Here is a 13,688-nt window from a genome sequence, read left to right as displayed (position 1 = left end):
CTCAAGCTGATTCAAAGCTTTGGCAAAGTAGCAGGTGCCACGGACCGGGTTCTGCGGGTTCTGTCCGGACGACGGAGGACACCTAGTGGAGGAACTGGAATAGGTTGGGAGATGGCAAATAGACAACTCACACACAAGAGGAGTGGATTCTGAGTGCTGAGTGCGATTTAATGCAGAGGATAACAAACTTTTATAGCAAAAAGTCTCCATAAGAAAGGGCAAAAGGTTACACAATCTTGCTACAGGGCTTCATTCTTGGGCGGTCACCAGCTGGTCGCCTGAAAGGGCAAAAGGTTACACAACCTTGCTGCAGGGCTTCATTCTTGGGTGGTCAACAGCTGGTCGCCTGAAAGGGCAAATGTTTACACAACCTTGCTGCAGGGCTTCATTCTTGGGTGGTCAACAGCTGGCCGCCTGAAAGGCACTTGTTTCCGGCTTATCTCTAAGAAATATAATGGGTTTCGACGTTTGTCACCATCTAACCATTACCTTATTTCTATAGAGGCCTTAACTGTCCCATAAGATCTTTTCTGTTCCTTCTTCAATAGTAAGGTCACGGAGGCCTAGATCTAGCAAGTCTCTTAGTAAATGAAAGAGAGTAATAGGAAGTTCTTTCTCCTAAGTAGTTATCTCAGCGATTGCCATACATTCTTTCTGTTCTAGCCGCGCCTACAGCTTTTTGTAAATCTCTTACAAGCAATTCCTTCTGCTGAAGTGACTTTATGAAACCCCCAATTTGCTTATGACTTGTCTACTAGCCTCCATAAGAGGGGTTTCAGGGTAGCACTTAACTCCGGTGAGTTAGTCATATTTTTAAGACACTCATCAGATATTGGAGTCGTCAACACTCTTAAGAAAGGGCTTTGAATAAGGGAACGTTGACAATGAGTAAGTACGATGAACAGCAGAAACAGTAAAAGATTAATAGGCACTCTTATACAGTGAGGAAAAGAAAGGCAGAAACACATCTTTCCCAGGGGCTTGCCAGCCTTTCCAGGAGATAGGCCTCTTTGAAGCCCCATTCTCCGAGGTAGACTTCGGTGAAGTCCCAAAACTCAGAGATAGGTCTCTGAAGCCCCTTTCTTAGGTCTGATAGATGGTTTCCCATGCTAAGCAGACCCCACTGGAGTAGGCGTGGCAAGCAGGGTATAAAATTAACCCTCAAAATTCAATGGCTTTTCTGTATGCCAACAATGAGAAAAGTGTGGCTGAAATTAGGAAAGCAACTCCATTTGTAATAGCCACACAAAAAATAAAATACCTAGGAATTAACGTAACCAAAGAAGTGAAGGGCTTCTATGATGAAAACCTTAAAAACTTGAAAAAGGATATCAAAACAGAACTTAGAAAGTGGCAAAAAAAAAAATTCCCATGCTCCTGGATTGGAAAGGTCAACATCGTGAAAACGGCAATACTTCCCAAGGCTATCTACAAATTCAATGCGATACCTATCAAAATTCCAACCTCATTCTTCAAGGAAATAGAAGAGGCAATCCAAAAATTCATATGGAACAATAAAAGACCCCGAATAGCAAAAACGATCCTCAACAGAAAGAACACTGCAGGAAGAATATCAATACCAAATCTCAAACTCGAGTATGAAGCCATAGTAATCAAAGCAGCTTGGTACTGGCACAAGAACAGACCTCAGAACCGATGGGATAGAATTGAAAACCCAGAAATGAACCTACAGACCTATAGCCATCTAATCTTCGATAAGGGAGCTAAAAAAAATAGAAAGGAAGAAAGACAGCCTCTTCAGTAAATGGTGCTGGCAAAATTGGTTAACTACTTGTAGAAAACTAAAGCTAGATCCTTATATATCACCCTGCACCAGAATCAACTCCAAATGGATCAAGGACCTCGGAGTCAAAGCAGACACTCTGAAAACATTACAGGATGGATTAGGAGAAACCCTAGGTCTTATTGGCACTGACTGAAATTTTCTTAATAGAGACCCAGAAACACAACAAAGCAAAGAATGGTTGGACAAGTGGGAATGCATGAAATTGCAGAGCTTCTGCATGGCAAAGGACATAGCTAGCAAGCTCAATAGAAAGACCGCGGATTGGGAGAAGATCTTCACTAGCCATACAACAGACAATGGTCTCATATCTAAAATATACCTTGAACTCAAAAAATTAAATCCCCCAACAACAAATCTTCAAAGAAACAGCTGCCCAACAAATAAGTGGGCTAAAGACTTAAAGAGAAACTTCTCTAAAGAGGAAAGAAGGTTGGCCAATAGACACATGAAGAAATGCTCAACCTCCCTAGCCATAAAAGAAATGCAAATCAAAACAACATTGAGATACTACCTCCTCCAGTTAGAATGGCTAAAATCAAGAACTCGAATAACAACAGATGCTGGAGGGGATGTGGACAGAAGGGAACTTTACTGCATTGTTGGTGGGAGAGTAAACTTGTTCAACCACTTTGGAAAGCAGTATGGAGGTTCCTCAAAAGACTCCACATAGAGCTCCCCTATGACCCAGCAATCCCACTTTGGAGCATTTACCCAAATGTTTACAAACATGATCACACTAAAGCTACCAGCACGACTATGTTTATTGCTGCATTATAAACTATAGCTAACATATGGAACCAACCCAGATGGCCCTCAGTACATGAATGGATCAAGAAAATGTGGTATATATGTACAATGGAATTCTATGTTTCCATCAGAAAGAATGGCATTGCCCCATTTGTTAGGAAATGGAAAGGCTTGGAAAAAATTATATTAAGTGAAGTAAGCCAGGCCCAAAGAAACATAGGTCCCATGGTTTCCCTTGTTTGCAGTATCTAGTATATGTCTGAGTCAAGAAGAAAAGGTCAGATAAGGTGATGTTAGGGAAATGAACCCTAAGATATGTATTCAAATGTTTTTTTTTCTTTCATGCGATTCTTTCTAACACATTTATAAGATTATTCCTCTGTTGCTTTGTATGTCCCTCCCCCATAGTATAACCCCTGCTTGCACTGCATTTGATGTTGGTATAATTTGTGGAGGGGAAGGGGAAAAACAAATGGTTTAAATAGGGCTACAGGTAGACCCATTGCAACAATGAGATGTACAGGTTGTTATGTCGAAAAAGAACTTGAAAACTTTGGTGGGGGGGGTCAGGGAGGACTGCGTAGGGGGGCGGGGGAAGATGGGAAGGGATGGGAAGGGCCAACAAAGGAGGAGGATACAATGCTTGATAAGAAATGTACTCATTATCTTGCCCATGTAATTGTGACCCTTCTGTACTGTATTTTCACAATAAAAGAAGAAGAAGAAGAAGAAGAAGAAGAAGAAGAAGAAGAAGAAGAAGAAGAAGAAGAAGAAGAAGAAGAAGAAGAAGAAGAAGAAGAAAAGAACTGCCAACCAAGATTACTATATCCAGCAAAAGTATCCCTTAACATTGATGGAGAGATCAAACTAAGCAAAAACAATTTGGGACCAAAAGCTGCCATCAAAATATCTACTAAAGAAATCCCAGGGACTAGGAAGATGGCTCAGTGGTAGAGTGCTTGCCTTGCATGCACGAGGTCCTGGGTTTCATTCCTCAGCACCACATAAGCAAAAAGAAAAAAGCCAGAAGGGGTGCTGTGGCTCAAGTGGTAGAGTGCTAGCCTTGAGCTCAAGAGCTGAGGGACAGTGCTCAGGCCCAGGGTTCAGGCCCCAGGACCAGACACACACACACACACACACACACACACACACACACACACACACAAGAAAATGAAAGAAAGAAAGAAATGCCATACAGAGATGAGGAAGCAAGCTGGAGATGATGGGAAAGCTGGGGAGGCATGGATGGATAACGACAGGGACAAATAGATCATGAGAGGGATGGATGGCTAATGAGAGGAATGGATGTCTAACAAGAAGGACAGATGGATAACTAGAGGGATGGATGTATAATGGGAAGGATGGATGGATATCAAGAGGGAAAGATGGATAATGAGAGGAAAGGACAGATATTGAGAGGAATGGCTGAACAAACAAGAACTGGGAAAGAATGGAGCATGTTCAACTCAGAAAGCCAGCCAACTACATGGTGAATTATACAGGACTCTAAAAACTCACACAGTGAGAATAAAGACAGATATTCACAGGAGAGGATCAAAAAGGCCCAATAGCTATGTGCATCTGATCCTATAAAATGCCACTTACTGAAATGAACTCCAAGATATGGAAACAAGAGGGTTTGGTTATTTTGCTCTTTTTTTCTCCTTTGTCCTGTTTTAGATTTCTGTACCTGGTGTCTTGTATGTAAGTTTATCAGGTTGGGGAAGGGTAAGGGAGGTACTGAAATGGAGGGACAAAGGGTGAACAAACGCTGCCGTGATATTTCACTAGACACTTTGAAAACAAACTATACAACATGTGGGGGAGGGGTTCAGGAGGGAAAAACTCAGAGAATGAGGGAAGATGAGACACTGTTAAAAACAAAGAAATGTACTCATTTTCTGACTTATGTAACTGTAACCCCCTATATATCACCCTTACAATACCAATAAAAGACTTGAAAAACAAAATGAAAATCAGCCAACTCCCAAAACAAATAAGGAGGATATAAAAATAAAACTATGCAATAAGCAGAAAAAGACACAATGAATGATGACCATCAGCTCATGACAGTCCACAATGAGCCAAAGGAAAATGGTCTCAGCTCTCCAATTAAAAGGCTTACATTGGCTGATACAATTAAAAAGAAGAAGAAGAAGAAGAAGAAGAAGAAGAAGAAGAAGAAGAAGAAGAAGAAGAAGTAGAAGGAGGAGGAGGAGGAGGACGACGACGACGACGAGGAGGAGGAGGACGAGGAGGATGAGGAGGACGAGGAGGACGAGGACGAGGAGGAGGAGAAGTTTAAGTGGAAAGAAACTCATGTCACTGGGTAAGAAACTCAGGTCACTGGCAAAGACACTCACAGGCTGAGGGAAAGGATGGAAGATCACATGCCCAGTGAAGAGAAGCTAGATGGTAACTGGAGTACCTGTGCTCATATCTCCCAATGTAGACTCCAAGCAAAATCCACCCCAAGAGATAGAAGCCAGGACACATGCATAAAGAAGTGATCCACCGAGACCCACAGCATTAAATGCTGCCCAAGATAAAATCACTGCAGGGCATAAAATAACGGAAGGTCTAGATGCAGTGATACTTCATGGGGAGCAAGAAAACTTTTCTTTGTGTGACTTTTCCCATTGTATTGGTGGGGGGAAAATCAATTAATCAATCCTTGATTTTTTTCAAAAGTAGGAGATTTCAATACCCCACTCTACCCAGAGATGATCCTGACACCCCTCCAAAAATCTAACAAAGGTGTCATGTCTGCCCTGGGGCAAGCTGGCCCTGTGCAGAGACCTCCCCACCTGCTGGCTAAGTCTCCCCCCAGGGTCTGTGTTACCTAGGGAACCGGCACACCTGGAAGCAGTCACTGCCCCTTCTGCTAGACCACATCTTGGGCTGCCAGTGGTCCTGGCTCCCCTCTGACCAGAGGAGGGTCCTAGGCCCTGAGGTCAGATCCAGATCCAGTGTGGCCACACCTTTCCTCCACCTGGCCACACCTCTTCCCATCCCTGGCCCAGATAAGTCCTGGCCTGGGGTGAGTCTCCCCTTTCCACCATGCCTCTCCACCATGCACCATGGGGGCAGCAGGGCAGTAAATACACTTCTTTTCCTGTCTGAATACCGAGTGGTGTTCTCTTCATGGGCCACCTAGTGAAACTACCTACTGAACACACCTTACAGAAGGCAAGTCAGCGTTAGGCTGAAGGCCTCAGCACATGTCTGCGGTCTAGTCCACCTGGAGCCGCAGCACGCTCCCTCTTCTAAGCCAAACATGGAATGACTCCAAATAGATCACACTTCAGCCCATGTCTTCCAACAAGTCGAAAATAACTGACTATTTCCTTACAGCCACCTGTATAATAGTACAAGAAGACAAAAAGACATCACAGAGAGAAAACACACTCACCCAATAGACCTTTCTTGAAGAAGGAGGAGAGGGGAACAAAAGGCTTCCTAGAATCAACTGGAAGTAAAGATGACACTTTTCAGTGTTTGCAATTCCACAGCAATGAAACGAGGGGTAGAAGGAAGGATTGCAGTGATGGGAACCTACATGAAAGATCAGAGCTAAGCATGCCCATCCACGTCTGAAGAGAAGGAAGAGCAAGCCCAGCCCCAAGTCAGCAGAAGGAGAGAGACAATAAAGATCAGAATCAAGCAAAAGGTGGACAAATGCAGCCGTGTTCCTCACTGGACACAATGTGGAAAATGGACTCTAGAACTTGTGGGCAGGGGCAGAGGGAAAATCTAGGACAGACTGAGGGCAGGGGTGACACTGTCCCAAATGAAATGAACTCTACCTGACCTATGCAACTATAACTCCTTTGGCATCCCCTTTAAAGAAACAAGAATTATGTTTACAAAGCATCAGAGATGATGAGTGAAAAATGAAATAATAGTGCAGAGCAATGGATGAAGCAGCACTCTTTGAAAGAATAAACTCGAGTGACAAATCTTGACCCAACTAACCAGAGCAAAGAGCCCCAGGCTGGCCAGATGCCGGAGAATGAAGCAGGTCAGTCACCAAGGAAGTCACCAAGGAAGCTCAGAGGAAGGAGCCCCAGAGCCCAGGCCACAGGGTCCCAGACCACCGGCATAGGGGAGAGTGACTGCTCCAGAACTTTCTCTCTCACACAGGATCTAGCGTCAAGAGCAGGCCCAGAACTCTGACTACATGAAACCCCAAGACCAGGGAGCCCGTGGAGAGCCTGCTGTTGTTCAAGACCTTCTGGAACAGCACAGACATGGAGGGGTGAGTGCGGCGGGCAGCAGGGACAGAGCCCAGCCCCGCTTGCCAAGTGTCCTGCTTCATTTGTCCTGCAAGGTTTGTCCCAGGAAGTGTGTCTCAGGAAGTGTGCCACGTGACTCATCCATGCTTGTTACTTTGCAATGACACACAACTTCCCAGGGAAAGCCCACACAGGACCAGGAAGTGACCATGTGCCCCAGACCAGGAAGTGACCTCGTGTCCAGCCCACACCTGACCCCGCAGGGACATAAAGGCCAGGCCAGGAGGCCCCACACCACTCACCTCTCTCTCCACCTGCTCCTCTCACCTCCTCCACCTTCCACCACCACAACCATGAGCTGCTGTGTGCCAGCCTGCTCCTGCTCCTGCTCCAGCTGTGGCTGCAAAGGGGGCTGTGGCTCCTGCGGGAGCTGCAAGGGGAGCTGTGGCTCCTGCGGGGGCTGCAAGGGAGGCTGTGGCTCCTGCGGGGGCTGCAAGGGAGGATGCGGTTCTTGTGGGGGCTGCAAGGGAGGCTGTGGTTCTTGTGGGGGCTGCAAGTCCAGCTGTTGCAAACCCTGCTGCTGTCAGTCCAGCTGTTGCAAACCCTGCTGCTGTCAATCCTGCTGTTGCAAACCCTGCTGCTGCCCATCCTGCTGTTGTAAACCCTGCTGCTGTGAGTCCTGCTGTTGTAAACCTTGTTGCTGTGAGTCCTGCTGTTGCAAGCCCTGCTGCTGCCAGTCCAGTTGTTGTAAACCCTGCTGCTGCCAGTCCAGCTGTTGCAAGCCCTGCTGTTGTGAGTCCTGCTGTTGCAAGCCCTGCTGCTGTGAGTCCTGCTGTTGCAAGCCCTGCTGCTGTGAGCCCTGCTGTTGCAAGCCCTGCTGCTGCCAGTCCAGCTGTTGCAAGCCCTGCTGCTGCCAGTCCAGCTGTTGCAAACCCTGCTGCTCCAGCTGCTGTGCCCCTGTGTGCTGCCAGTGCAAGGTCTGAGGCTCTGATCACAGACACAGGTAAGCTGGAACAGCAAAGGTCTTGCTGCTTCTCACAGACCTGAAGCTCCACCCCCACTATGCTCCAGAACCCTGGCCTCCTGCAGAGCCAGCATTCAGGGCACTAGCAGGGAGCCCCACCCAGGGGCAGAGCCCAAGCTGCTCCTGCTGTCCTTGCTGACCCACCCCTTCTCAAGAGCCAACACCACCAGTCCTCTTGGTCCCTTAAGCTCCCTGAATCCCTGGAACAGCCCAACCAGAGCATCCCTGACTCCTCCAGCTCTTCAACACTGGTCCTGACACTGCTCTCTCCCTCCTTGCCTACCTCACTGCCTGCCTCCTTCCTTCCCTCCCTCTCTCCTTCCCTCCTTCTCTGCTTGCAGCCCTGCCTTCCTTCCTCTGGCCCTTTCTCTTCCTCCCTCCCTCTTTCTCACTTCCTTTTCTCCCTTTCCCCTCTCTTTCTTCCTTCCCGCTCCTCCCTGCCCCCTTTTCCTTCTTTCCCCTGCCCTTCTTCTCCCTCCTTTCCCCCACCCCCAGCTTTGTCTCTCTCATCCTCCCCCTACCACGTCCAACAGGATGCTGTGGCATCCTTAAATAAAAAGCTTTCCAAAGCATGGTGTAATTCTTGTGGTGAGCTTTATTCATTCAATCATTTATTTATTTAAATGATAATATATTATATTATATGAGCTTCAATCTGACAGATAAAGTCCAGTTCTTTGGTTCTTCATTTGTCCAGGGACGGTGGTCCCTCGCAGGATGAGGTGGAGGCTCAGGGTCCAGGGCATGGGTGGCCAGGAAGGAAAGCTGGGAATGCTGCCTGGACCCCTGCCCAAGCCCAGGCCTTCCTGAGAGGAGGCCGAGCCTGTGTGAGCCTGGGGCTGAGGAGGGGATAGGCTCCTGTGGGAGGAAGCCTGGCAGAGTTCTAGGAAGACCACCCACCAGCAGCAGCTCCCTCGGTTCATGGGTGCCTGCATGCAGGGACATGGGACTAGGAAGTGCGTCTTAGCAAATCTCAGGCTGCGGGGCCCACGCACACAGGGAGCTCCATGATGGCGGCGAGTGCTGGCAAATGCCCAGTTCATCATGGACAAGGAGCACGAACTTCACAAAACAGAGACCTGAGTGCTGCCAACCATACCATACCGAGAGGCAAACCCAAGAATATCTCTGTCAATAAGGGCATGGAACACACTCATGGACCAAGCACTCAACACAGCAGAGGGGCTGAGACTCATCTGTAGTTCTCATAAAATGATGTACTGTTAAAACCCCAGAAAGATCCATGGCAAAACAGACGACCATAGACAGTGGAGGCAGAACTGCTTGCTGTGGGTCTTTGTTTTGTGTTTGTTTGTTTGTTTTAGTTTTGTTTTTTGCTGGTCGTGGGGCTTGAACTCTGGGCCTGGGTGCTGTCCCCCAGCTCTTCAGCTCAAGCGATTGCTCCACCACTACAGCCACAGCACCACATCTGGCTTTTTGTTGCTTATGTGGGGTGAGGAATTGAACCCAGGGCCTCATACATGTGAGGCAAGCATGTGCTCTACCACTGAGCCAACCTCCCAGCCCTTGCTGTGGTCTTTTAAGGCCTGCACATTGTAATAAGTAGGAGGCTATAAATAGCTAGGTAAATGCAGGACTGCCAGGAGAGGCCACCCAGAAATTGAAAGGAATTCCTTTCTAGGTAACTCTGAGCTCCAAGGTGAAGAGCTGGGGGAAGCGTGGCCCTGCGAGAGCCTTAAGTCACTGTCTCCCACCTGTAGGGACCCTTTGTGATCGCTGCAGCCCTGAAAACATCCTGCAGGAACCCACCACCTCGCCCTGTCGCTCCCGGCATCCTGCTCCCTGCTCTGTGTGTGCACACATCCCTGAAGCCCTGGCTGATGTGCAGACCCATCAGCTCTCCCAGTGCCCACCATCCAGGGACTGCAAATGGCTCCCCACAAAGGGAGCACAGATCATAAGGCAGAAACCCCAAAACCCAAGGAAAGCACTTATATCCTGTGTTCATTTGTACCCTCTACGGAGCCTTCGAATGCTTCCCTCCCCTAGTGACAAAACCCAAGGCATCACAGGAGCTAAAATGCCACAGAAAGAACTCAAAAGTCTAGTTTAGAAATGGTCAAAGGCCTCAAAGAGGATTCAAATAAGTGGATGGAGTTAGAAAGCTAATTTGAAATGACAAGAAACTCAGCAGCTGAGATGAGAAATACAGAAGGAAAGTTGTGTGGAGTAGAGGGAACTGAGATGCAAACAAAAACTACAAAAACCACAGAACGTCTACAGTGACATTGCAGCAGGAAACTCCCCAAACCTAGGGAAGATATGGACACCCAGGACGTGTCTAGAGCAGCAGATACTAGACTTGATCAGAGAAGAACTTCCATCTTGCATCACAGTGAAAATGTAGAGAACAGAGCCAAGGATGGATATCAGAGAGGTGGTGGGGAGGCCTTGTGATTCACAAAGGCAAATTCATCAGATCTATATCAAGAGGAACCCTAGAGTCCAGGAAAAGGTAGAATGATATGTTCAAGTCCTAAAAACAAAGAACTGCCAACCAAATCTTAAATTACTCAAGCTGATTCAAAGCTTTGGCAAAGTAGCAGGTGCCACGGACCGGGTTCTGCGGGTTCTGTCCGGACGACGGAGGACACCTAGTGGAGGAACTGGAATAGGTTGGGAGATGGCAAATAGACAACTCACACACAAGAGGAGTGGATTCTGAGTGCTGAGTGCGATTTAATGCAGAGGATAACAAACTTTTATAGCAAAAAGTCTCCATAAGAAAGGGCAAAAGGTTACACAATCTTGCTACAGGGCTTCATTCTTGGGCGGTCACCAGCTGGTCGCCTGAAAGGGCAAAAGGTTACACAACCTTGCTGCAGGGCTTCATTCTTGGGTGGTCAACAGCTGGTCGCCTGAAAGGGCAAATTTCCGGCTTATCTCTAAGAAATATAATGGGTTTCGACGTTTGTCACCATCTAACCATTACCTTATTTCTATAGAGGCCTTAACTGTCCCATAAGATCTTTTCTGTTCCTTCTTCAATAGTAAGGTCACGGAGGCCTAGATCTAGCAAGTCTCTTAGTAAATGTTCCTTCTTCAATAGTAAGGTCACGGAGGCCTAGATCTAGCAAGTCTCTTAGTAAATGAAAGAGAGTAATAGGAAGTTCTTTCTCCTAAGTAGTTATCTCAGCGATTGCCATACATTCTTTCTGTTCTAGCCGCGCCTACAGCTTTTTGTAAATCTCTTACAAGCAATTCCTTCTGCTGAAGTGACTTTATGAAACCCCCAATTTGCTTATGACTTGTCTACTAGCCTCCATAAGAGGGGTTTCAGGGTAGCACTTAACTCCGGTGAGTTAGTCATATTTTTAAGACACTCATCAGATATTGGAGTCGTCAACACTCTTAAGAAAGGGCTTTGAATAAGGGAACGTTGACAATGAGTAAGTACGATGAACAGCAGAAACAGTAAAAGATTAATAGGCACTCTTATACAGTGAGGAAAAGAAAGGCAGAAACACATCTTTCCCAGGGGCTTGCCAGCCTTTCCAGGAGATAGGCCTCTTTGAAGCCCCATTCTCCGAGGTAGACTTCGGTGAAGTCCCAAAACTCAGAGATAGGTCTCTGAAGCCCCTTTCTTAGGTCTGATAGATGGTTTCCCATGCTAAGCAGACCCCACTGGAGTAGGCGTGGCAAGCAGGGTATAAAATTAACCCTCAAAATTCAATGGCTTTTCTGTATGCCAACAATGAGAAAAGTGTGGCTGAAATTAGGAAAGCAACTCCATTTGTAATAGCCACACAAAAAATAAAATACCTAGGAATTAACGTAACCAAAGAAGTGAAGGACTTCTATGATGAAAACCTTAAAAACTTGAAAAAGGATATCAAAACAGAACTTAGAAAGTGGCAAAAAAAAAAATTCCCATGCTCCTGGATTGGAAAAATCAACATCGTGAAAACGGCAATACTTCCCAAGGCTATCTACAAATTCAATGCGATACCTATCAAAATTCCAACCTCATTCTTCAAGGAAATAGAAGAGGCAATCCAAAAATTCATATGGAACAATAAAAGACCCCGAATAGCAAAAACAATCCTCAACAGAAAGAACACTGCAGGAGGAATATCAATACCAAATCTCAACCTCGACTATAAAGCCATAGTAATCAAAGCAGCTTGGTACTGGCACAAGAACAGACCTCAGAACCAATGGGATAGAATTGAAAACCCAGAAATGAACCTACAGACCTATAGCCATCTAATCTTCGATAAGGGAGCTAAAAAAAATAGAAAGGAAGAAAGACAGCCTCTTCAGTAAATGGTGCTGGCAAAATTGGTTAACTACTTGTAGAAAACTAAAGCTAGATCCTTATATATCACCCTGCACCAGAATCAACTCCAAATGGATCAAGGACCTCGGAGTCAAAGCAGACACTCTGAAAACATTACAGGATGGATTAGGAGAAACCCTAGGTCTTATTGGCACTGACTGAAATTTTCTTAATAGAGACCCAGAAACACAACAAAGCAAAGAATGGTTGGACAAGTGGGAATGCATGAAATTGCAGAGCTTCTGCATGGCAAAGGACATAGCTAGCAAGCTCAATAGAAAGACCGCGGATTGGGAGAAGATCTTCACTAGCCATACAACAGACAATGGTCTCATATCTAAAATATACCTTGAACTCAAAAAATTAAATCCCCCAACAACAAATCTTCAAAGAAACAGCTGCCTAACAAATAAGTGGGCTAAAGACTTAAAGAGAAACTTCTCTAAAGAGGAAAGAAGGTTGGCCAATAGACACATGAAGAAATGCTCAACCTCCCTAGCCATAAAAGAAATGCAAATCAAAACAACATTGAGATACTACCTCCTCCAGTTAGAATGGCTAAAATCAAGAACTCGAATAACAACAGATGCTGGAGGGGATGTGGACAGAAGGGAACTTTACTGCATTGTTGGTGGGAGAGTAAACTTGTTCAACCACTTTGGAAAGCAGTATGGAGGTTCCTCAAAAGACTCCACATAGAGCTCCCCTATGACCCAGCAATCCCACTTTGGAGCATTTACCCAAATGTTTACAAACATGATCACACTAAAGCTACCAGCACGACTATGTTTATTGCTGCATTATAAACTATAGCTAACATATGGAACCAACCCAGATGGCCCTCAGTACATGAATGGATCAAGAAAATGTGGTATATATGTACAATGGAATTCTATGTTTCCATCAGAAAGAATGGCATTGCCCCATTTGTTAGGAAATGGAAAGGCTTGGAAAAAATTATATTAAGTGAAGTAAGCCAGGCCCAAAGAAACATAGGTCCCATGGTTTCCCTTGTTTGCAGTATCTAGTATATGTCTGAGTCAAGAAGAAAAGGTCAGATAAGGTGATGTTAGGGAAATGAACCCTAAGATATGTATTCAAATGTTTTTTTTCTTTCATGCGATTCTTTCTAACACATTTATAAGATTATTTCTCTGTTGCTTTGTATGTCCCTCCCCCATAGTATAACCCCTGCTTGCACTGCATTTGATGTTGGTATAATTTGTGGAGGGGAAGGGGAAAAACAAATGGTTTAAATAGGGCTACAGGTAGACCCATTGCAACAATGAGATGTACAGGTTGCTATGTCGAAAAAGAACTTGAAAACTTTGGTGGGGGGGGGTCAGGGAGGACTGCGTAGGGGGGTGGGGGAAGATGGGAAGGGCCAACAAAGGAGGAGGATACAATGCTTGATAAGAAATGTACTCATTATCTTGCCCATGTAATTGAAGAAGAAGAAGAAGAAGAAGAAGAAGAAGAAGAAGAAGAAGAAGAAGAAAAGAACTGCCAACCAAGATTACTATATCCAGCAAAAGTATCCCTTAACATTGATGGAGAGATCAAACTAAGCAAAAA

The 13,688-nt window shown here is 45.7% G+C and overlaps 1 protein-coding gene across 1 annotated transcript; it reads left to right on the top strand.

Annotated features, from left to right (window-relative positions):
* Positions 1–6,566: 6,566 nt before the first annotated feature.
* On the top strand, positions 6,567–7,772 carry LOC106002873 (keratin-associated protein 5-5-like). The gene is made up of 2 exons (XM_013037627.1): positions 6,567–6,575; positions 7,377–7,772. Exons 1-2 carry the CDS (start codon positions 6,567–6,569, stop codon positions 7,770–7,772), a joined length of 405 nt encoding a protein of 134 aa, XP_012893081.1.
* Positions 7,773–13,688: the final 5,916 nt, after the last annotated feature.

This window comes from Dipodomys ordii, unplaced genomic scaffold (assembly GCF_000151885.1).
Source record: "Dipodomys ordii isolate 6190 unplaced genomic scaffold, Dord_2.0 Scaffold1000003793, whole genome shotgun sequence".
Classification (NCBI taxonomy): Eukaryota; Metazoa; Chordata; class Mammalia; order Rodentia; family Heteromyidae; genus Dipodomys; species Dipodomys ordii.
This window is presented reverse-complemented; position numbering and strand designations above follow the sequence as displayed.